Source organism: Nicotiana tomentosiformis, chromosome 1 (genome assembly GCF_000390325.3).
Source record: "Nicotiana tomentosiformis chromosome 1, ASM39032v3, whole genome shotgun sequence".
NCBI lineage: Eukaryota > Viridiplantae > Streptophyta > Magnoliopsida > Solanales > Solanaceae > Nicotiana > Nicotiana tomentosiformis.
In genome coordinates this window covers 8,996,432-9,018,435 of record NC_090812.1, presented here as the reverse complement: position 1 = coordinate 9,018,435, position 22,004 = coordinate 8,996,432, and the positions used below count along the sequence as shown (strand labels likewise).

Genomic DNA, 22,004 nt, shown 5'->3' with positions numbered 1-22,004 from the left:
CTGTTGGGCTAGCCCATCCCATCCCGTGATTTAGTAGGGTTGGGCTAGAATTTTTGGAACCCATTTAAAAACGAGTCTTTTAAGCCCGACCCGAGTAGGTCCGTGGCCTGTGAGGCTTGACTGATGCTGGGTTGGTCCGGCCCGTGGGCCTAATAAAAATATTTATTTAAATATATAAAATATATGACACTGTAGCATCAGAATCAACATTTAGCATTGGTGGGCGTGTTCTTACCAAGTAGAAGTTGCATCCATCATGAAAATGTCCAAACACTTGTTACTACTTAAAATTGGCTGCACGATTTTTCTCAAACTGGTAATATTTTTTTTATGTGAATGTAAATATTTTTAGTTTTTAAATTTGATTACTCTTAATATTTAACTAATTAGTATTGCATATGAATTATAGATGTAGATGAAAGTGAAGATGTTAAGACAACTTTGTCACAAACGGATTCAAATGTGTTTGATGAAGATGATGTGTTGGATATCCCATAAGCATCATGGACGTTCTCTTGAATAGTTTGTTTTGAGTTTTGACTTTTAGTGAATGAAATATAGTCTTGTCTTTTACTTTTAGTATTTATTTTGATATATTGAAACAGTATAAAAAGTTATTAAGTTTTGTGAAATTTTTCCAATAAGATATGTTTTAACTTTAAGTATTTATCTTTTTTTAGGTTAGCACTTTAAAAAAAATATATATAAAATCATATATTTAAAAATGAATGGGCCGATCCGTGGGGGCCCACATCCCACATAGGACTGGGGTGGACTGACCATTATAAGGCCCACCAAAAAGGTAACCTGTCAATTGCTGGCCATATTGACAGCTCTAGTTGGAAGAGTATTGAGCATATATATTTTGCATCACATATTATACACAAGTATATTCTATTTCCATAATTATTCTAATCATTATGTGTGTGTATATATAAAAGCTCTTGGGGCGCTCGTATATTATATAAACAGTCCAGTAACTCTGTTTTACTCTTTCATGTAGATAGTGCAACTATGTAATTCAAAATGTACATGAATGTCAAAAAATCAGAAAAATGTACCAACATACAAGCCTTTCACCCAAAAGAAGATAATTAGGAAGGGAAGAAAAGAAGCAGCAGCATCTATGTACACAGCTCGTTTATCCTTTTTGGTGCATCCGTAGATGCTCAAACTCTTTTAATTTCGTCTTTAGAAGTGTATGCTCCTGCTGCATTTTGCCGAGCAGTGTTTCGACCATAACCATCTCCTCTTTGAGATGACTAATCTGTTTATCCAGAAAAGCTAATGTGTCTATACCCCTATCTCCCAGTCGATACATGCTACCTGTGCAGTCCCCTTGAGGTATCACGTGGACGTGCTGAGGTCTACCTAATAACACGAGTATGCTCATCTGCAAATGAAGTTTGATAACACAAAAAGATTAGACAGCAAAATTTATCTTTCACCTCAGTTTGCAAGAAAGTTCTGACAGCAATATTCACTGGTCGATCTGTTGTGGACCACCATATGTGAAAACAAATTAAGTCATAATGTCATACACAGTAGAATATTAATGCATCACATATACAAAGCAACAAACAAATTAGAGCAGAGAACAAAATTGACAGAGTCAAACAAAAGCCAGACTGGGCTGAAACTCGCAAATTAGTTGCAGGTGAGGGTGTAATGTTGACTTGTTTTCCACAAGGCATATAATGAAAAAGAGAAGTAGTGCCAGGATCAGATGATGTACATCTCGTAGGAGAGATAAATACAAAGCATGTTCCACGTGCATCAAAACAAAGTGGACAAGGACAGCATTTTCCTACATTTAAACAAGATGGAAAAAGCAAACATACTAGAATATCAGCACATCATTACCTTCAAAATGTAGCCCTAACCTATTTCTACCACCGAAAGTCAGCCAACTCTTGTAACATGCAGCTAATTACATTCCCTCTCTTGTCACAATTTACTAACCCAGTTTCTACCTTAATTCGCCAATACTATGATGTCAATCTTACTTTGTTCTAACTTTTCCCCCTTCTATTCAAACAAATATGAATGTACGCTACTTGTTATTACTTCAAAATTGATTTGGCTCTTTCCAACAAATTTGTACACTTCCTCACACTTCAAATTATTATTTTGATCTCCTCAAATAAACCAATACAAGAAGCCATTCAAACCTTAGGTCAACCCAAGTCAATTATAATGGTAGGAGGGAGTGTTTGCATTGCTATCTTGGACATCGAAAGGTGAATTCCACTGTACCAAGAATAGTTTACAGAGAATATCACAACACTAACCCCAAAATCAGGGAAATAGAGTCGGACCAAAAATAAGCTTACAACCTGCAGTTGACAAATTCTCCAGTATCTACTTTTTGACACTAACAATTAACAGAAAAATGCATGAAAATCAGCAACTGCATGATCACACGGCCAAAGCAGTTTACCTTCCTTGCTCACAACATAATACGATGAACAATTTGTGGTAGCAAATTAGTTAAATGTAATCTCAGATGGAAGGCGCAAATTGAGAAACATACCTGCATTAAAAGCAGGATCACAGCAATGGTGATCACTATAAGAATGGAAAACTTGCTTTGAGATTTGAAAGATGATGAACACTTAAGCATGAGATTTCTACACAAGGAAGTAACAGACACGGTACTGCTACAACTACCCCGCAGGGAATCAGCAGCTTGCAGGTTGAGTGGCAGTGTTTGTGATCTAACTTCATCACTTGCCCCATCTAATATTTCCACATGTTCAGAACTTTCTTTCTGCTGAGCACTTGTTACCACATTAGCAGCATAACCACCAGCTGATATAAAAAATAATTTAATCAGATAATGTGAGCCTGGAATCAAAGAACATATACTACAACAGATAAAACAGCAGATGCCAGTTGTTACAGACAAAGGTATGATACAAGAGGTTCCCAGAAGCACTACCTTCTTCCTTCTCTAACTTCTTTTGCTTCAACAGTTCATGTGCCTGAAATAAAAACCCACATCAATCTCTTAAACAGCCTTGAAATACCTGCAAACTGAAAATAGAAGAAACCGGAAAGGATGAGGAAAATACAAGGGCAATCCATATGGCATACACGTCTCGACATTCATCAACAGTAGACTGCACTATCTTCCCTGCAGAGACCTCCAAGCATTTAGCAGCCAAACAGATATTTTTGTAAGATGAGCATCATAAGTTACCTTTTCCACCTTTTTCCCATAACAGCTTAAGCATTGAAACTAAAAAGGAGACACTAAAGTGCACATCAAATCCTAAGTAGGACCACTTTTTTCTGTTGTTGTCATCTTGCTCAAAATTTGTTATATCAAGACACATGCACAAAAAGTGCTGCACATATCATGCCTTTGGTGAAAAACTTCTTTCTGTATTTACTAACATGTCAGGTCATGCCATGTGGATGTGGTGAAAAATTCTCTCTATTTTCAATCATGTCAACTTTGAAGACATGGAAACACACTTCAAAGACCCTACCAAACCAAAACTCTTCAATATCTCTACATATATGTGAGGATTATTTATATAAACTCTCTTTAAACTCCAACTTGGGCAACAAAAAATATAGCTCTGATCCTCATAATACCTTGCCAATGGATCATTGCTAACAACTTAAAGGATATGCAGCTGGTAATAGTAGATAGGACATGATTTGATGGAACACAACTAAGGCTGGGTGGAAGGAAGAGCACCAGCAAATAGCTGTGCCGTGGCTTCACAGTCTTACAGTCAATATCAGAATATATAAAGGAATTTTCCGAAATCTTAAGTTTCATGCTTCATCTATCGAAGGTTTCATCTTAACATAAAACAACTGTCAAACCCCTGGTTGTGCGAAAAACAAAGAACATAGATGCTCATAATGACTGCCAATGGATAATCACCAGCAACTTAAAAGATAAACTCCAGGAAATTACTAGCTAAAAAATGATTGATCAAACATAACTGAGGCTCAGTTGAAGGAAGAGCACTAGCAAATGGTTATGCATATTAATTCTCAAAAAAATGGCATGTAGATTTGCTCAATATTTCACAGTCAACATCAGAACTGGGGTGTTGAATGGGCGGGTTGGGCTTGGCATATATTTATTGGCAGGTCATTTTGGCACACCCAAGTTAGTCCATCTAAAAGCTTGGGCAGCATAATGCAGCCCAAATTGATCTATAAGAAAACTTATCAAAACACAAAAAGATATTTTTTTTGAGTTCAGTTTGTTTAAAATAGTCATAATAAACAAAGAAAAATATTTTATTATTTTGATATGATTATTAAACTGATTATAAAAGAACAAACAAACAGATGGAAAAAGTTTTTGAGTTGGGCTGGTTGGGTCAATAACCCACTGCTTAGCCCAAATTGACTCGCCCCTTTCAACCCAAACAAACATTGAGCAAGTTATAGCCCAGCCCGTTTATTTGATTCAACCCATTTTGACCTGTCCAAATGTAGCCCAATCCATCCTATTTGACAACCCTAATCAGGACAAGCAAAGAAATCGAATATGAGTGGATAAGCCCCATGTAGCATCAGTGGTGAAACATTTTGATTAATCAATCATCAAAAGTGTACTAAGCACATCGAAGCATTTGATTAACCTATCAAGCATTGAGGAGCAGGCAATCCTTATCTTGTTTATCCAGCTCTATCATAGTTGATTACAACAAAAGAACCCGAAGTGAAAGGAACCCATTTTTTCCTTCTAGAAAACAAAGAACCAGATCCTGATACTAAAGTGATATTCCCTCTAAAGCACAGGTTCAAAAGAAGTAATCGCAAATTACCAGATCCTAGACACAAACTTCCTAGAGCTGGAGAGCCCCACGATATGGCAAAAGCAGCAACAGCAACTTTTTGGATCGAATGGTCTAAAATAATTGAAGTAATTGTGCCACAATTGACCATGTTCTGTGCAATTGCTAGATAGGTGTCCGTTGAGTTTAGTTACTTTTACTTTAATATTGTAATGATAGCAGTAGCTGTTTTTTGCATTTTTCGGTCTCTTAATTGATTTATATTCTCATCATCATCCCGTGGGAGCCGTGCTCCCATCGACGTTTACTTACAAGCCAAATAAGAGTTATAAATAAGAAGCCCTTTGAATAAAGGAGGATAATAGCACATAGAAGCATTTGATTAATCTATCACCAAAAGCGTAACTCTTTCAATAATGAGAAGGTAAATTACTTTATGTTAGTAATAAATTATTGACGAGTTGGCGGAAAGCCCTGCATACAAGAAGAAAGAAAAACAAAACATGATATTCTAGCCCAGATTTCAATGCCTCTTAAAAGCAGTAGGATCACACTTGCAGTTCCTTCTTGAGAAAAGAGAAGCCACTTGCTGTTTCTTTTGACAATTACAGCAAGTCAAACTTGAAGAAGGTATATATGAGCAATAAAGAAGCATGTGCACCTCTAAACATGGTTTTCTTTGAAAAGGCCACATTTACGTACACCTTCAAACAGCAGCCTCCAACTGGTTCATCGCGATTCGTCTCCACATCCCAAAAACCCTAATGTGAAAGGCAGAAATATATCATGAGAAGAAACTAAGTGGGCCTTTGGATATAAGAATTGTAAAATTCCAAAAAAAAAGTGAAATTTTTTTTCAAGTGAAAACGGTATTTGAAAATTAGAGTTGTGTTTGGACATGATTTTTGGGTTGTTTTTGAAGTTTTGTGAGTGATCTGACTGAAAATTTTGAAAAACAGATTTTTGGAGTTTTTCAAATTTTCAAAAAATTCCAAAATGCATCTTCAAGTGAAAATTGAAAATTTTATGACCAAAATGACCAAACACTGATTTCGAAAAAAAAGTGAAAATTTTAAAAAAGTGAATTTCTTATGTCCAAACGGGCTCTAAGATAAAATAGAAAAGATTTCAACATGACCAACAACAATAACCCCTCCCCCACTCCTCCAAACAAATCCAATATTGGCTAACCTGAAACATATGAAATTTAGAAACTACATGAATATACTATCAGCCACCAATTTTGATTGAAAAATCTGAAAACAAAAGATGACACTGTTTGATGATCTACAATTCAACTAGAAACACTCGTTAAGTTAGAATAGGCTCAGATGTGAAACAAACACCACTTATGCAGCAATAGAGATTCAATAACGTTATCAAGAACAAATGATCGTGGAAAAAGTACAGTTGAATTTAATTGTTCTCTCCTCAGTATCCCTGTATCTTCCTTCTATTTTCATCTTCAAGCATCATATAAAATTGGCAATTCTTTAGGAATGGTTGTTCAGTTAGAATTAAATGAGATAGAATTAAATGACTGACAAAGTATACTTACCTTGGCTGCTTAAATTTTAAACTACCTCTGGTGGATAACCCTTTTTTGGGGACAGTTTATCTGTGGGCTGACTTACACATGAAAATCCCTTTATTACTTTATCAAGAACAGTTGCATTGGAGTCTCAGCAAGACAGACACAGTTTGGACAACAGCCACCACTCCTTGTCACCTCCTCATCCCCAAATTCGATCCCCTATCCTCCCCTAGAAAAAGAAAATAAAAAGTGGGAGAAGAGAAACAGCTCAACCTCTCTTTTTCACCAACAAACTAACCTCCAAATTGCCTCCAAAAGAGCCAAAAAAAGAAAACCATATTTTGGCCCTCATAGGTATGAGAGTCCTATAGCTGGGAGGACAAAACCAACCATGCTTGAATTGTACATAAGAAATACTGGGTCGATTGACATTTCTCTTTTGAAGCTTCAAGTTCCAGATAGTAGTTTCAAATCTATGAATTTGATAATGTGTTTTCAGGAATTGACAGTGTAAATTTAACAGGCTAGTAGCAGCTACGGAAAGCATGCAAGCTGTTGCAAGGAGATTGGAACTCTAATGTTTGTGAAGATGAACCTGGCATGGGGTTGGGGTTTTGGGGTGGGGGGGGGGGGCGGTAAATAATAAACCAGTAATGTTAAGGTCACATGACTTCAGGCATGATATGTTAATGTTAGTTATGTGTAGTCCCACATTGGAATGGGAGTAATATGTACTTTGTAGACTATAGCTATAAATAGGATCTCTTGTATTATATTGAGTATCTAATATCAATAATATATTTTCTCCCGTGTTTTCTCACATGGTATCAGAGCATTAGTGAGAAAAGATCGTTGTGCGTCATTCGAGCGTTAACCGGGAAGAAAGAACTAATCTGAAGCAGCATCTCTTTCAGCATTTCCAGACTAAGGATCTGGACAGATTAAAGTATTTTCTAGGTATTGAGGTTGCTCAGTCTAGCTCAGGTATTGTTATTTCACAACGGAAGTATGTCTTAGACATTCTTGAGGAGACTGGAATGATGGGTTGCAGACCTATTGACTCTCTTATGGATCCGAATGCTAAGTTTCTGCCTGGACAGGGAGGTCCTCTAAGAGACCCTATGAGATATAGGAGGTTGGTTGGCAAATTGAATTACCTCATAATGACTAGACCTGACATTTCATTTCTGGTGAGTGTTGTAAGTCAGTTTATGGATTCACCCTGTGATAGTCACTGGGATGCAGTTGTTCGCATTCTTCGGTATATAAAGTCAGCTCCAGGCAAAGGATTACTATTCGAGGATCGAGGCCACGAGCAAATTGTTGGGTACACAGATGCTGATTGGGCAGGATCACCATTTGATAGGCGTTCTACTTCTGGATATTGTGTTCTAGTAGGAGGTAATTTGGTCTCGTGGAAGAGCAAGAAACAAAATATAGTTGCTCGATCTAGCGCTGAAGCCAAATATCGGGTCATGGCTATGGCAACGTGTGAGTTAGTTTGGGTCAAGCAGTTGCTCAAGGAGTTAAAGTTCGAAGAAATCAGCAAGATGGAACTGGTGTGTGATAACCAAGCTGCTCTTCATATTGCGTCAAATCTGGTGTTCCATGAGAGGACTAAACACATTGAGATCGACTGTCACTTTGTTAGAGAAAAAAATACTTTCAGGAGATATTGTTACAAAATTTGTAAAGTCGAATGATCAACTAGCAGATATTTTTACTAAGTCTCTTACTGGTTCTCATATTAGTTACATGCGTAACAAGCTCGGTACATATGATGTGTATGCACCGGCTTGAGAGGGAGTGTTAGTTATGTGTAGTCCCACATTGGAATAGGAGCAATATGTACTTTGTAGCCTATAGCTATAAATAGGAACTCTTGTATTATATTGAGTATCTAATATCAATAATATATTTTCTCCCGTGCTTTCTCACAATTAAGATAAATTTACCAACATTCAGAGTGCTTACATTAAATTTCTAATAACACTGGGCAAATAAAATTATCTGGTTCCTACCTTAAAGCAATACTATAATATGATCCTTAATCTATACAAATAAGGTTGAATTAGTTCAAAAGAAACAAAGAAAAATCCAAGGAACATTCAACACAAAACACAAACTTAAGGGAAGAAGAGGCCAAGGTGAGATGGGGAGAGAAATGGGAAAATGCCAAAAATCCCCTCATCTGGCGGGGCCCAAGAAAAGTATTAGAGTAAGCACTTAAGACCATCAAACATTTTCCCAAAGTTAATCCACCAAATCTAGCCCCATATATCCCAGACAAATGGCCCCTTTGGCTTGTGTGCAACGGAGTGACTGATGATTACAGAAGGGTAGCAATGGTTGTTTACAAACATGATAGCAATGTGAGAAGGAAAGACAACAACAGCATTTCCTAAGGTCCTTTCTTAATTTTCAGAGTCAATATCTACCTTTTAATTTTCCACTAGTATAAGAACCTGTGCGATGCGCGGATAATTTGACAGAATATTAATCTTATAAAATTATGATCTAATATATCATATTAACTTAATAAATATTAGTTATATTTTATTATTTAATATAGTGTGCAGAAATATATTAACATTTTCCCAAAGTTAATCCACCAAATCTAGCCCCATATATCCCAGACAAATGACCCCTTTGGCTTGTGTGCAACGGAGTGACTGATGATTACAGAAGGGTAGCAATGGTTGTTTACAAACATGATAGCAATGTGAGAAGGAAAGACAGCAACAACATTTCCTAAGGTCCTTTCTTAATTTTCAGAGTCAATATCTACCTTTTAATTTTCCACTAGTATAAGAACCCGCGCGATGCGCGGATAATTTGACAGAATATTAATCTTATAAAATTATGATCTAATATATCATATTAACTTAATAAATATTAGTTATATTTTATTATTTAATATAGTGTGCAGAAATACAACACAATCTATACAAGATTAAAGGATACACATCATATAATAATCAAATAAATTGTTTGATCCTTTTTATTTTGATATTAATTAGCAAGTACTTAGTACTATTGATAATTTTCTTGAGTGTTATTTATTTATCTTTTATTTTTAACTAATTTAAAATATAAATATCATAAAATTATCTCTATGGCCCTCTTTTCGTACATTCCTTTCTACTATAATACTTATTTGATTAGTTTTCATATTTTGTAGTTTATTAAAAATTTAAATAATGTAATATTTTTTTACTAAATTATAGTTTTGAATTCATCAAAAGTATAAAGAGATGAATTTTATATATATATATATATATATATATATATATAATATGCTTATCTTATGTATAATATCCTAATAGTATCTTTATATTTTTGTATTTTTCATTTGAATTGAAAGTTTCTTTATTTTTTTATTTTGTTTTTTTATTTTAAAATAATTCTAAAACTCCAACTTACAATTTGAATGGATAATTTTTATTATATATTTTTCATTTTTATTATAGCTAATTATATATATATATATATATATATATATATATTAAAATATTTGTAAAACTCCAACTTGAAACTACTCCCCAACTTGAATGGGTAGTTGTTTTCCTTTTTTTTATTATATATATTTTCATTTTTTTATTATAGCTATTTTTATTTTTTTAAAATATTTGTAAAACTCCAACTTGAAACTACTCCCAAATTTGAATGGGTAATATTTTTTCCATTTTTTATTATAGCTAATTATAAGATATTTTTATTTATTAATTTAAATAGAGTAAGCACTTAAGACCATCAAACATTTTCCCAAAGTTAATCCACCAAATCTAGCCCCATATATCCCAGACAAATGACCCCTTTGGCTTGTGTGCAACGGAGTGACTGATGATTACAAAAGGGTAGCAATAGTTGTTAACAAACATGATAGCAATGTGAGAAGGAAAGACAGCAGCAGCATTTCCTAAGGTCCTTTCTTAATTTTCAGAGTCAATATCTACCTTGTAATTTTCCATTTATGAGGCATTTCCTTGGTACGATTATATGTGCCAATCAGTTATCTCGCATGAATTGTGCACCACCTTAATGATAGAAGGCAAGTGCAGTTTTTCATTTATAAAAAAGAAAAGGCAAAAAAAAGATAGATGCAAGTGCAGTTTTATAATCAAGACAGATCAAGAACCCGTCCAAAATAACCTCAAGGAGTACTAGTGCTAATGAGAAATCAGACCCTTATGAAAATTAAAGCTCATACCTGAACTCGAAAATAGTCTGCAAAAGGAACATCACTAACTTCTTGTGATGTCTCAATCACCAGGTGACTGCAATCAAAGAAGTTAGAATAACAACATAAATATCAATAGCAAATCAAGCTAGAAAGGCCTGTTTAACAGAGAATAATCTGATGAAAAGGGGTCTACTACTCTGTTCTAGATGTCATCTATGTGGAAGGGAGGCAGAAACTATTAATCACCTTTTCTTACATTGTTCAGTGACAGTACAAGTTTGAAATATATTTCTAGCACTAGCAGGGGTACACTGGGTCATGCCAAACAACACAAAGGAAATGTTGTCATGCTGGAATAAAGGGAGTAGTCCCTTAGCTCAGAAGAATAGATGAGATTGAATTCCTGCTTGCATATGGTGGTCTATTTGGAAAGAAAGGAATTCAAGGTGTTTTGAAGACAAGGGCAGCTCAATTCAGACGATAAAAATGGACTCTTTTTTGTTGTTTTATTTTGGTGTAAGCAGGATTATACAGAGGATCCAGAAGCTATAATAGATGTTCTAGGATAGAAATTTTAGATGTATATTTTGGTACAACCTCCTGTAATTATGGCCAGCACAACCTTTGTGCCTTTTGAATATATAAAACTGTTATCATCTCAAAACAAAAAATAGCAAATCAACAGACTAAAACATGTGCAGTTCTAAATGAAAGCGAAAAACCGAAGAAAGCCTAAAATCAAAATTTCTACAAATAAGCAGGCCTGGGACATCTCTCCAGGAAGTATATAGATCAATTAAGCTTCAAAAACAAGTGCTTATACCAGTGACTGAAGTTGCAGCCGTGCAGGGGAGCATTTGCGGGAGGATGGAGGTTTGGATTTTGGAAACATGCCATTGGCCTTTGTTAGTTTACAGATATGTATAGTGTAGTCTTGTCCCACATTGGAAGAGGAGTAATATCTCCTTGTAGTGTATAGCTATAAATAGGGACCTCTTGTATTGTATTTATCATCCAATATCAATAATATATTTTCTCTCGTGCTTTCTCACATGGTATCAGAGCATTAGTGAGAAAAGATCGTTGTGCGTCATTCCAGCGTTAACCGGGAAGAAAGAACTTAGTCATCGTGCAATTTTTCCGATGACCTAAGGCTTGTCTAAGTGAAAGCCACTTTTTGTCGGTGTTGTGCTAAAACCAACACCACCACGAGGTAGATCACCCTCCGACTAGCAACCCCTGAAATTTTATCCGGCAGAAAAGCCGCCACGCTCCTCCACGCGCCGGCAACAACTTTTCCGGCAAGGGTTCCGGCCACCTTTTTGGCCATTTTTTGAAAACATTTCTTCAGGACAGCTTGCTCGCAAAGGAATTACGAGTCTATCCATCCTGGTTACGACAAATTCCGACAACTTTGGAATTTTCCGGAGAGCTACAGTGTTTCCAGTGTGAACAGTGTTATGTTTTCCTGCTGTAAACAGTGTTTTCCCAGCTATTTCTTCAGTTTCCCGCAAGAGTTACTTATTTCCACTATTTCAAGTTAACCCTACTACTACAAATTGTAGCGACATGAAAACCGATACTTTGAATAGTCGGATGGTTTCTTTAGCAGAGTATATTGAGTTCCTTCAGTATAAAACATGTAAACAGACATCTTCTGAGATAGCTTATGTTGTTCAAACAGATAATAGCGTGACTTGTTTCTCCCAATCTTCATCCTCTGAGTCTTGGGTCATTGATTCAGGTGCATCAGATCATATTTCTGGTCACAAATCTCTTTTCACTACTATTTCGTATTCTCAATCTTTTCCAAAAGTCACAATGGCCAATGGGTCTCAAACCATGGCAACTGCAATAGGTCAAGCAAGCACACTTCCTTCCTTACCTTTAGATTCAATCCTTTATGTTCCCAATAGTCCTTTTAATCTCATAACTGTTAGTCGCTTAGCCAAATCACTTAAATGCGTTGTTTTATTTCTTGATGACCATGTTTTTATACAGGAATGCAGTACAGGGCGGATCATTGGTACCAGGCGTGAATCAAACAGACTTTATTACCTTATCCTTGCTAAATCACATGGACTCACATCTTGTCTTCCTTCTACAACTTGTCCTGTTACTGATTCACCAGATTTATTACATAAACGGTTGGGACATCCCAGTTTGTCAAAACTTCAAAAAATGGTATCTGGTTTATCTCACTTGTCAGCTCTAGAGTGTGAGTCATGTCAGCTCGGTAAGCATACCCGCTCCTATTTCCCTCGGTGTCTTGATAATCGAGCAGAGTCACCTTTTACATTAGTCCATTCAGATGTTTGGGGTCCTAGTCGGGTCAGTTCCACCTTAGGATTCCGCTACTTTGTTAGTTTCATTGATGATTATTCCAGGTGCACTTGGATATTTTTGATAAAAAATCGATCTGAGCTGTTTTCTATTTTCCAGACCTTCCACGCTGAAATTCAAAATCAATTTGGGGTTTCTATTCGCACATTTCGTAGTGATAATGCCCGAGAGTATTTGTCTTCCCTATTTCAGCAGTTTATGAAATCTCATGGGATTATTCATCAAACATCTTGTCTGTACACATCTCAACAAAATGGGGTAGCAGAAAGAAAGAATAGACATCTTATTGAAACTGCTCGTACCCTACTCATACAATCTCATGCTCCGTTGCGTTTTTGGGGATGTAGTTCTTACATCTTGCTATCTTATTAATCGTATGCCATCTTCAGCTATCCAGAACCAAGTTCCATTCTCTGTCATGTTTCCCCACTTACCTTTGTTCTCTCTTCCACCGCGTATCTTTGGAAGCACTTGTTTTGTCCATAACCTTACTCCAGGAACAGTTAAGTTAGCTCCTCGTGCTCTTAAGTTCGTATATCTGGGTTTCTCGAGAACACAAAAGGGGTATCGGTGCTACTCTCCTGACCTCCAACGGTACCTTATGTCCGCTGATGTTACCTTCTTTGAAACCCAATCATACTTCACAGGTTCAGGTCATCACTTAGATATTTCTGAGGTACTACCAGTTTCATCTTTTGGAGATTCAGTCACTCCAGCTCCACTGAATGTAGCACACTGAATGTAAGCTAGACAACTTTGCACAAATCTAAGCTGTCCAGTCACTAAAATACATTGACTCAAAAAGCTTTCGCTTTCGGAGAAACTCAAATGTAACCAAAAAATGATGTTATGCAAAGAACTTTATCATGAAACAGATGCGCTAACGCATGGTGCAGCAGAGAGAATTACAGCATCAAAGAGAGCTTAAAGTGCCAGTATCAGAAAAAAGCAAAATCAGTGAATTATAGTAGCACCATAGTAGAAGTTATTACCTGTTTCTGTAAAAACGATAGTTCTGCACCTCATGGCAGCCACCAAATTTTGCACCTAATCAAACCGCAAATTAGTCAAAAATAAATAAATCTTGATTCACTTGAGAGCGTTCACATCATATTTGAAATTAAATTGTTGATATAGGGGTGTAGTCATACCTAAATAGAATTTAATAGGATGCTGAAATGACCAATTACGAGAGTGCCCAAGTTCTTCATGAGGACGCCACTGTGTGCACTTAAAATCTGGAAGAAAAAAAAAAAAGGACGGCAAAGTTTTGGTTAACCACATAATTACTTATCAGTTCATTGTGATCCATTGCTTCTAAATCTAACTGACAGAATGTGTTGAAATATATCCACATCAGCAAAATCCATGAATGCTGTCACCTTTATCACCACATTTTCTACGGAATGACTCCTGAAAAGCAACACCGTCATCTGAAATGAAGAGTTCAAAGAACTTCTCAACCGTAACCTGCACCTCAAATATAAAGTTCAAATAACAGTCTATGATTAATTACACATCTATCACAAAGAAAACTAGAGATTCGAACAAATGAAAGAACTAGGGAAAAAGATAACGTTATATCACCAGAAACTTGGCCTCTGCAACAAGTGTAAAGCATTCAGGGACTGCATGTCAAATAACGCAGAGTTTAGGTAAATCAGTAACTGAATAGAGTTTAAAACACAGAATAAGATGAAAAAAGAAAAGGAAAATTTTGCTGGTGGAATCCAAGAAACAGTTGCATTAATAGCTTTAGCACCCAATGGGTACAAGTACCAAAGAGAATCTTGTTTGTAGTTGAAAGTACTCATCTATCAAACAGATCTTGAGCATTAACGTGCGGTCAGAACTCTGAGAATAGACACCCACCCCATAGGAGAATACCAGATAACATCTGTCTAGACTCTAGTACGAGGAAAGTAAACCTGCTCATAAGTACTAGTAACTGTCTCTCTCACTCCATGATGTGCACGTCTGATACCATAATAGCAGACAGAGGCACAGAAATAGGATTAGAAAACCAGACCAAGATGAGGGTGCTATATGCTATCTGGGAAGGTGTGGAAGATAAAAATGACAGCACTTTCCAACTTGAAGGTCCTAAATGCACGGGTAGTTTAATTCATTCTTCCTTCCTTTTTCCTTGTTACTTGTTAGCACATTTGGGAGAGTTACATGAGATTTAGCTTTGTGCATTACATTTAGCTCTAATTCCGTTGTTTTAGACTAGTGACACTGACTTCTCAGTATTATGAAGAAGTAAACACATACAGGCAACGCAACATGAGCACATACTTGTAACAAAAATGCAGATGACTTCAACATATCAGCCTATGAATAAGTATTTTTTCTTTAAATACTAGAAACCAGAGACTGTTAATTAATTGAATGGAAAAAATCATTGAACACGCTTGAAGAATGAAGAAGCACATAACAAAAAGCCCAAAGGGGCATTTGACTGACCCCTAGGTGCATCTGAATCCTCCTGCTTCAAAGCTGAGGACCTCCCAGAAGAGGAACAATCAGTACTTTGAGCAATAACTGCTTCTTCTTCCACATTGCCCTGCAATCCTAAAGGCTTTGATACAATTTCAAATTCACCATTGGCTGAGGGCTTTGAGTCTTCCTGTACCGTATCATCCTTATTCCTGGTCAAATGAATTAACAGACTGAAACAACCCCAGTGCAAGGGCAGATAATTCCTAACTTGACTCTAGATACCTTTCGATGGATTCTACCCCTTCTGTAGCCTGCCTGAAACTATCTGTTCCTTCTGGTATTCCACTATCTTGACTGTTCAGATCAGATTTTGGCTCCTGACATCAAAGCAAAGTTAAATGCAGTCAGAACTGCAAAGAGAAGGCCCAAAAAAATAACAGCATCAGCAAGAAATATTTTCAGGATTGAAACAGATATTTCTTGGAAGATGAATATAAAGAGAATTCTCAAACTTTTCTTTGCAAAATAACAGAACAATGAATAGAAGAAAAGCAAGAGGCAGAATGTCCAAATTTTCACGTAACTTATGCTGAGTCATTATGGTGAGAAAACAATGCTAAGGGAGATGAAAGGACACGGTCAGCAATGCTTTCACAACCAAAATTTAAGATGTCAGTGAAGTAGCACATTGCACATGTCTGAGACTTTGCCCACACAACTTATCCAGGGGTCAGCCCATCGCAATGAAGTGAGGCACAGAAGCCTCCAAATTATATGTGTTTGGTTGGGGATTAAGGGAACAACTATTCGTAATACCAAAATAACGACTTTGGAAATGAAGGGTATATTCCATCCATTTTACTATCAGGTGTTTTCATTTAAAGAATGCAAGTCATACCAAATTTTCAAGTAAAAAGCGCCGCCTTCTTGGCATTGCTTGACGTTTGATTGCATACCATGTTCCATTTCCACAAAATAAGAATATCTTTAAAGGTCTAAATCTTCCACTTACTTAGGTAGCTAAATGACCAAATCCTTCCCTTTATTTAGGTAGCTGAGGTACCACTAATACCAAGATTCCGCACAGATGACGACTAAAGGGGAAATGAAGGAAATAAATCCAAAAAGCAATGTGAAAACTGTAATAAAGATTCTACTTGGAACATTCAATACTAATACCCTAACACCGTTGCAGCATCTTTCTTTGCATAATTATGCTGAAAAAAGTTATGTTTTTTCACACGTGTCTTTAGAGATGAAAGTAACAAGTACCATAATAAGGTTTCAAGGAGCTGGGGAATGCATCAATGTTAGGTTACACGGAGAGTGGCTAACATGATGATTACTGACTAACCAAAATAGTGCGAATGGAGTATTCATAAATAGAGTTGGGGATTGTGGGTTTGGGGGGGGGGGGGGGGTGTCGATATTGCAACATGACTAAACACATTTTATAAATTCCCAAGCTATGTAAGTGACGACACACCAGATCTGTAGACTCTTTCGCTGCACCATTGTGTTGTAGCCAACCATCATTGATAAGCTTAAAAGCTTCATCTCGGGACAGGAAAGATGTAAAAAAGTACTGCACTAACAGAAGGCAAGTCAAGACTTTGCAGAGGAAGTATTAATCTGAAAGAAGGAGAACATGCATATAGCATTAACATGGCATACAGCATGTTTTTTTTTTTAAAAAAAAGATCATATGGCATTGTAAAATGGCATCACAGATCCAGGACATTACCTTCTTTTCTCCGGCTACTATTTCTATTGCCGTTGGGAATATGGCCGCAGCTTTAGCTCTTCGTACTAACGTGATCTCATGAAAATGTATTATTTTCTGGAAGATGGACATTGATAACTTAATTTGGATCAATGTAAAAATGCATAGCAAAATAGATGAGAAAAAGGAACTTTCTTATTTGTCTTACTATATTTTCCTTGATTCCCTTTTTACTTGTCCAAAAGAAAAAGGAGAAACAATAGGAAACAAGCTATCATCACAGGTCATGCAGTATAATTCTTGGTAAATATTGAATGAAGCTTATTAGTCAGTCTTAAAGCTTAAATAACAAGGCTAAACAATTAAATACAGGCAAAGCAATCCTTTAAACACATTCTTAGGACTTCATGATGGTGTACCATCCTATTGCAAACAATAGCAGCAAGAATTTTATGCATTGAGACTAAAATATGTCAACAGTGGCTAAGCAGGAAAGCAACACAAAACAATAATAATAATAATAATGTATATGGCACCGGAACAAAGAATTTTTTTTAAGGGGGAGGGGGGATAAAAAGGAAAACATAGGAAACAGAGGGTCCTGTGTTGTTCAAATATCCATCACCTTCAATTCACAAAACTCTCATATAAATCAAACTACTTAAGATGGACTGATAATAGAGCATTCCACTATAAGCTTTTTGAATCTCTCTCTTCCATATGACATCCCACCACACATGAGAGGTCATACCATCACCGTCCTTGCCTACATCCCTTCTAAAACCTATATCCTGTTATATCAGTCCAAACATCAAACAACAACAACAACCCAATTGAATCCCACAGGTGAGGTCTGGGGAGGGTATTGTGTACGTAGACCTTATGCCTACCCTGAAAAGGTAGAGAGGTTGTTTCCGATAGATCCTCAGCTCAAGAAAGAGAAAAGAAACAGTGAAAACAAGTAATATCAACAAATAAGTCAGAAAGATAGTAACAACAATCACAAAGTCAGAAGTAGATGAAAAGAAGCGGTAGCAACAAAAAGCAGTAACAACAACAGGGTACTAGGAGACCGAAGCGGAAGAAAATAGGAAAACATCATGAAATACAGCAACCTAAGGCAGAAAACTACTGTATTTAACCCTAATACTCTCAGTCCGTAACAGAAATACGCTCGACTACCTACTAACTTTCTACCCTAATTCTTGACCTCCACACCCTCCTATCAAGGGCATACTCGTTAAGTTGCAGCCGCGCCATGTCCTGCCTGACAACCTCTCCCCAATACTTCTTACGTCTCCCTCAACCTCTTCTCATACCCACCAAAGCTAACCGCTAGCCCCTCCTTCCTCTACACATGCTCGAACCATCTCAGACTCACTTCCCTCATTTTGTCCTTCACGGGTGCTTTAGTCATATATCTTCATTCCTAATCTTATCCAACCTGGTATGCCCATACATCCATCTCAACATCCTACTTTCATCTTCTGGATATAGGAGTTCATGACCGGCCCGCATTTTGCCCCGTACAACATCAGTCCAAACATCAAACGTGTGAACCAAACCCTTCCTAGTGTTACGTGGAATCTTTACTCTCTCTAATGCACCCATTTCAGGTGGGTAGCACGTAAGTACCTCATACAGACCAATCATATCTAGCTCTAAGTAAATAGAACCTTCCCTTCCTGTTCTTTCTACCTTGAATCACATGAAGCCTTTCATTTGAAATTCAATTAAGCAAGGTTATAAAAGCAAATCCAAACAAAACAAAATATGCATTTTCCTTCTCACGCAGGCACACAACCTCTTTCCTGACCCCGTGATTCCGAACTAATTGCATAAGCGAAACAGACAAAATCTCAGCTATTTTCGTGTACAGAGAAGAACACCTTATCAGTAGTGAAACCCTACCTCAATCAACTATAGGCTTTATAAAAGGTGAAATTATTAAAGTGAAAAAAACAGAGCACCAAACCTTTGTCTCAAAGCCGAAGAGGTTGGAATAGAAGCAAATATAATGGCCAAAGAGGTACATATGACCCTGTAACAACAGTAAAACCTTAACCAACGCATAAAAGCATGTAAACAAATTAGAAAGAAAGGAAAAATGTTACAGATTAGAAAGGAGGGTGGTTCAAGAAGCCACAAGCTCAACTATACATGTATAATATCATCTTTTTAATGTGTATAAATGTGAAACATCATCCAGTTCAAATTTACCTGAAGTAGAAAACTCTCTTGCAGCGCACAGTTAAAATCTTGAACCAGGACCTGTAACGAATTTATACAGGACAGCAGAACATAAAATATCTGTCAGCATGCAGATTCGAAAGTTGCATTCGGTCACGGAAGAAGAGGTAGACCTATATTCGTCATACGGATGAGATAAAGATTACACAAGACATGCTCAATCAAAAACTTAAGTGAAGAGACATACTCCAGAAAAGGATCTAAAAGTCGCATTTTCTATTCCTGTTCCGAAACATGGACATGAAGATAAGATGTACAAAAATTGAAATTGGTGAACGACACATTATGGGGTGCAAATCAAAGTATGACTTGGACACAAGAAGGCTAAGTACTTCTTTGAGTAAACAGTTCTAGATAATTTCTTTCCCAATAAGCACTAGGACACATCTGCTTAAGTGAACAACCTAATGTTTTCTTAAGCATTTCTTAAGCATGTAGAACATCTCAAACAGGAACATATCCCATTTACGTCTCGACCCCAAATAAGTTGGAGTCGGCTATACAAATCTTTTGTATCCATTCCGCTCTAGAGGTTTGATCACAGTCAGACTAATTCTACATTAATTTACATTGGTTGTCAACCTACTGCAACGCTCCTTTTTTTTTTTGAGAAGGTAACTCTCTCTCTCTCTCTCTCTCTCTCTATATATATATATATATATATAGAGAGAGAGAGAGAGATAAATTGTTACATCATGGCACCAAAATTAAAAACCAAAATAAAACCTTGATCTTATTACAAGGAATCTAGCACATATAGGATAGCCTCAGCATCATCTATATATTCAGATTTACCCATAAACTAAAAAGAAGAACATAATCAATCTTAATCTGCTGTAAGAAACTGCGCCTATCTTCAAAACAACTTGAACTCCTCTCTTTCCATACTGCCCACCAGATGCTTTCAGGGACAATTTTCCATATGTCTTTGTTTCAGCTAAAGTTCCTTCTTTGTTCCAGCTTGTCGACACATCAGAAGATCTACCTGGCATTGTCCATCTAATGCCTCTAAGATTGATGGACAAATACCACAGTTGACTAGCAATCCTGCAGTGTGAAAATAGATATTGATTGTCTTTGCATCCTGCCCACCCAAATAGCATCTTGAACAAAGTGGCATTCCCCTCTTCCTGAGATTGTCCGTAGTCAAAAGAGCTTCTCTGTGTACAACGCTCTTTCTTTGTTCCAACTTGGGACCAGTTTTTGTTTGCACATAGCCGGAGAAGTTATATTCTATAACCACGCCAAAAGGAATTTTGATAGTTCTAGTTTCGCAATTTGTTTGTTGTCTTACAAGATTAAGCTTCAAACAAGAATTGATAATTAGAAATACTGACACTTCTAAAGACATTAAAATACCAAGGGAAAACGGACATAGTTTCTCCTGGTGAATACAGAATTTGAACTTTATGAGTTCGGATTCAAAATTCTACTACATCAAGTCCAATTAATGGGTTCGAAATCTATTATTTGAACTTATTTAGTGGGTTTTTTCAAACACATATACAGGGTTTAAGCCAAAGCTACTAAGGTTGGATGAACCGTAGCTTCTTCACTACATCCGCCCCTGGTGAATCACAAGTAAACTACCACAATTCAATGCAAACAAATTAATAGAGAAATTAACAAATAAGAGAATAGACTCACTTCAACGGGTGGTAAACGGAACAGTTGTCGATACTCTTCACTCCTCACAAACAGCTGATTCTGTCACAAAATTGATAATTGTTGCAATCAGCCACACACAGTCAAATCATTCGCCAACCACAACACCGAAATTGTTTAAATTTAGTTAGTTCATTGTGACAAACTCTTGAAAAGCAAAAAAGTGTTCTTCATTTGCATGCAACAATAAACCAGAATAGAAACTTTCTTTGAAGCTATGATCACCCAAAAAATTCATATAGTATACACTAAAATTGCGGAATTTAATTCATAATTCGGACTCCTAATGCAATATCGAGTAGAAATTAATTGAACAAATTAATTAAAAAGAAGGTAACCTGAGCATCAGATAATCGTGAAGGGCTAGGGGAAGAAGAAGAGGAAAGATCAAGGGAAGGGCGGCGATCGAGAGCATCAGTATCGAAGGCGGCGTCGAGGCCACGCCGGGAAGTGGAAGGCGAGAGATGCATGTGCTGCGACGGCGGAGGCGACGGCGACATAATTTTCTCAGTCACGGCGGCAGCCATGGTTGGTTGGTTGTTGTGAAATTAATAACGACGAGTACAAAGGAAGTGTAAACGGCTATTTTAGCACGGAGAATGACGTGTCGGTTACATCAAAGGTTGGAGCGCGTCGTGGTGTTGTTGGGACGTAACTCTACCGAAGGAGACGTGGACCTGTTTTCAGTTTTAAGTTTGATGTGCCCATTTTTGACTTTTTTTCTCGACCTTTTTCCTCGCTACTAGACTAACTAACGGTCAACAGTATATTAGAATTGGTGTGTGATATCGGCAAATAATTTTAAGTAGATGATTAGTATTTTGATAAACCCAATTAGTAATGTATGCACTAAGGATGGTCGGAATCAAGTAAAGAGGAGTATTCCTATTTTAAACTCTCGTTGCTGAAGTTAGAAGGGTAAGGAAATAATCTAATATTAGAAAGCTCATATTTTCGAGCACGATCTAATTCCATCCAGTAGTAATATAGGATAAAATAGTATCTTCTTACTTGACTTTTACTGTCTATAATAATTTAAATTGTGCGTATATTCAAATGTGATATTTACATCTTCGTATGAGTTGTCTCGAAATA

General features: G+C 36.7%; 1 protein-coding gene across 1 annotated transcript; it reads right to left on the bottom strand.

Moving 5' to 3' along the window:
• Window positions 1-958: 958 nt before the first annotated feature.
• On the bottom strand, window positions 959-21,630 carry LOC104094433 (protein VASCULAR ASSOCIATED DEATH 1, chloroplastic). Its single transcript, XM_009600370.4, has 18 exons — window positions 21,248-21,630; window positions 20,892-20,951; window positions 19,215-19,265; window positions 18,970-19,035; window positions 17,016-17,111; window positions 16,758-16,856; window positions 15,554-15,648; window positions 15,296-15,480; window positions 14,417-14,457; window positions 14,212-14,299; window positions 13,981-14,067; window positions 13,822-13,876; window positions 10,514-10,580; window positions 5,431-5,530; window positions 3,075-3,136; window positions 2,942-2,984; window positions 2,534-2,811; window positions 959-1,393 (listed from the first exon to the last, which is right to left on the bottom strand). Exons 1-18 carry the CDS (start codon window positions 21,434-21,436, stop codon window positions 1,142-1,144), a joined length of 1,914 nt encoding a protein of 637 aa, XP_009598665.1. The 5' UTR covers window positions 21,437-21,630; the 3' UTR covers window positions 959-1,141.
• Window positions 21,631-22,004: the final 374 nt, after the last annotated feature.

Excerpts from the sequence above, each read along its gene's own strand:
- LOC104094433 (XM_009600370.4), bottom strand. The coding sequence starts at position 21,436 with ATGGCTGCCGCCGTGACTGAGAAAATTATGTCGCCGTCGCCTCCGCCG. Across the intron at positions 15,481-15,553 it reads GGGGTAGAATCCATCGAAAG|GAATAAGGATGATACGGTAC; the intron begins GTATCTAGAGTC and ends TCATTTGACCAG. Across the intron at positions 2,985-3,074 it reads ATGCCATATGGATTGCCCTT|GCACATGAACTGTTGAAGCA; the intron begins GTATTTTCCTCA and ends TTTTTATTTCAG.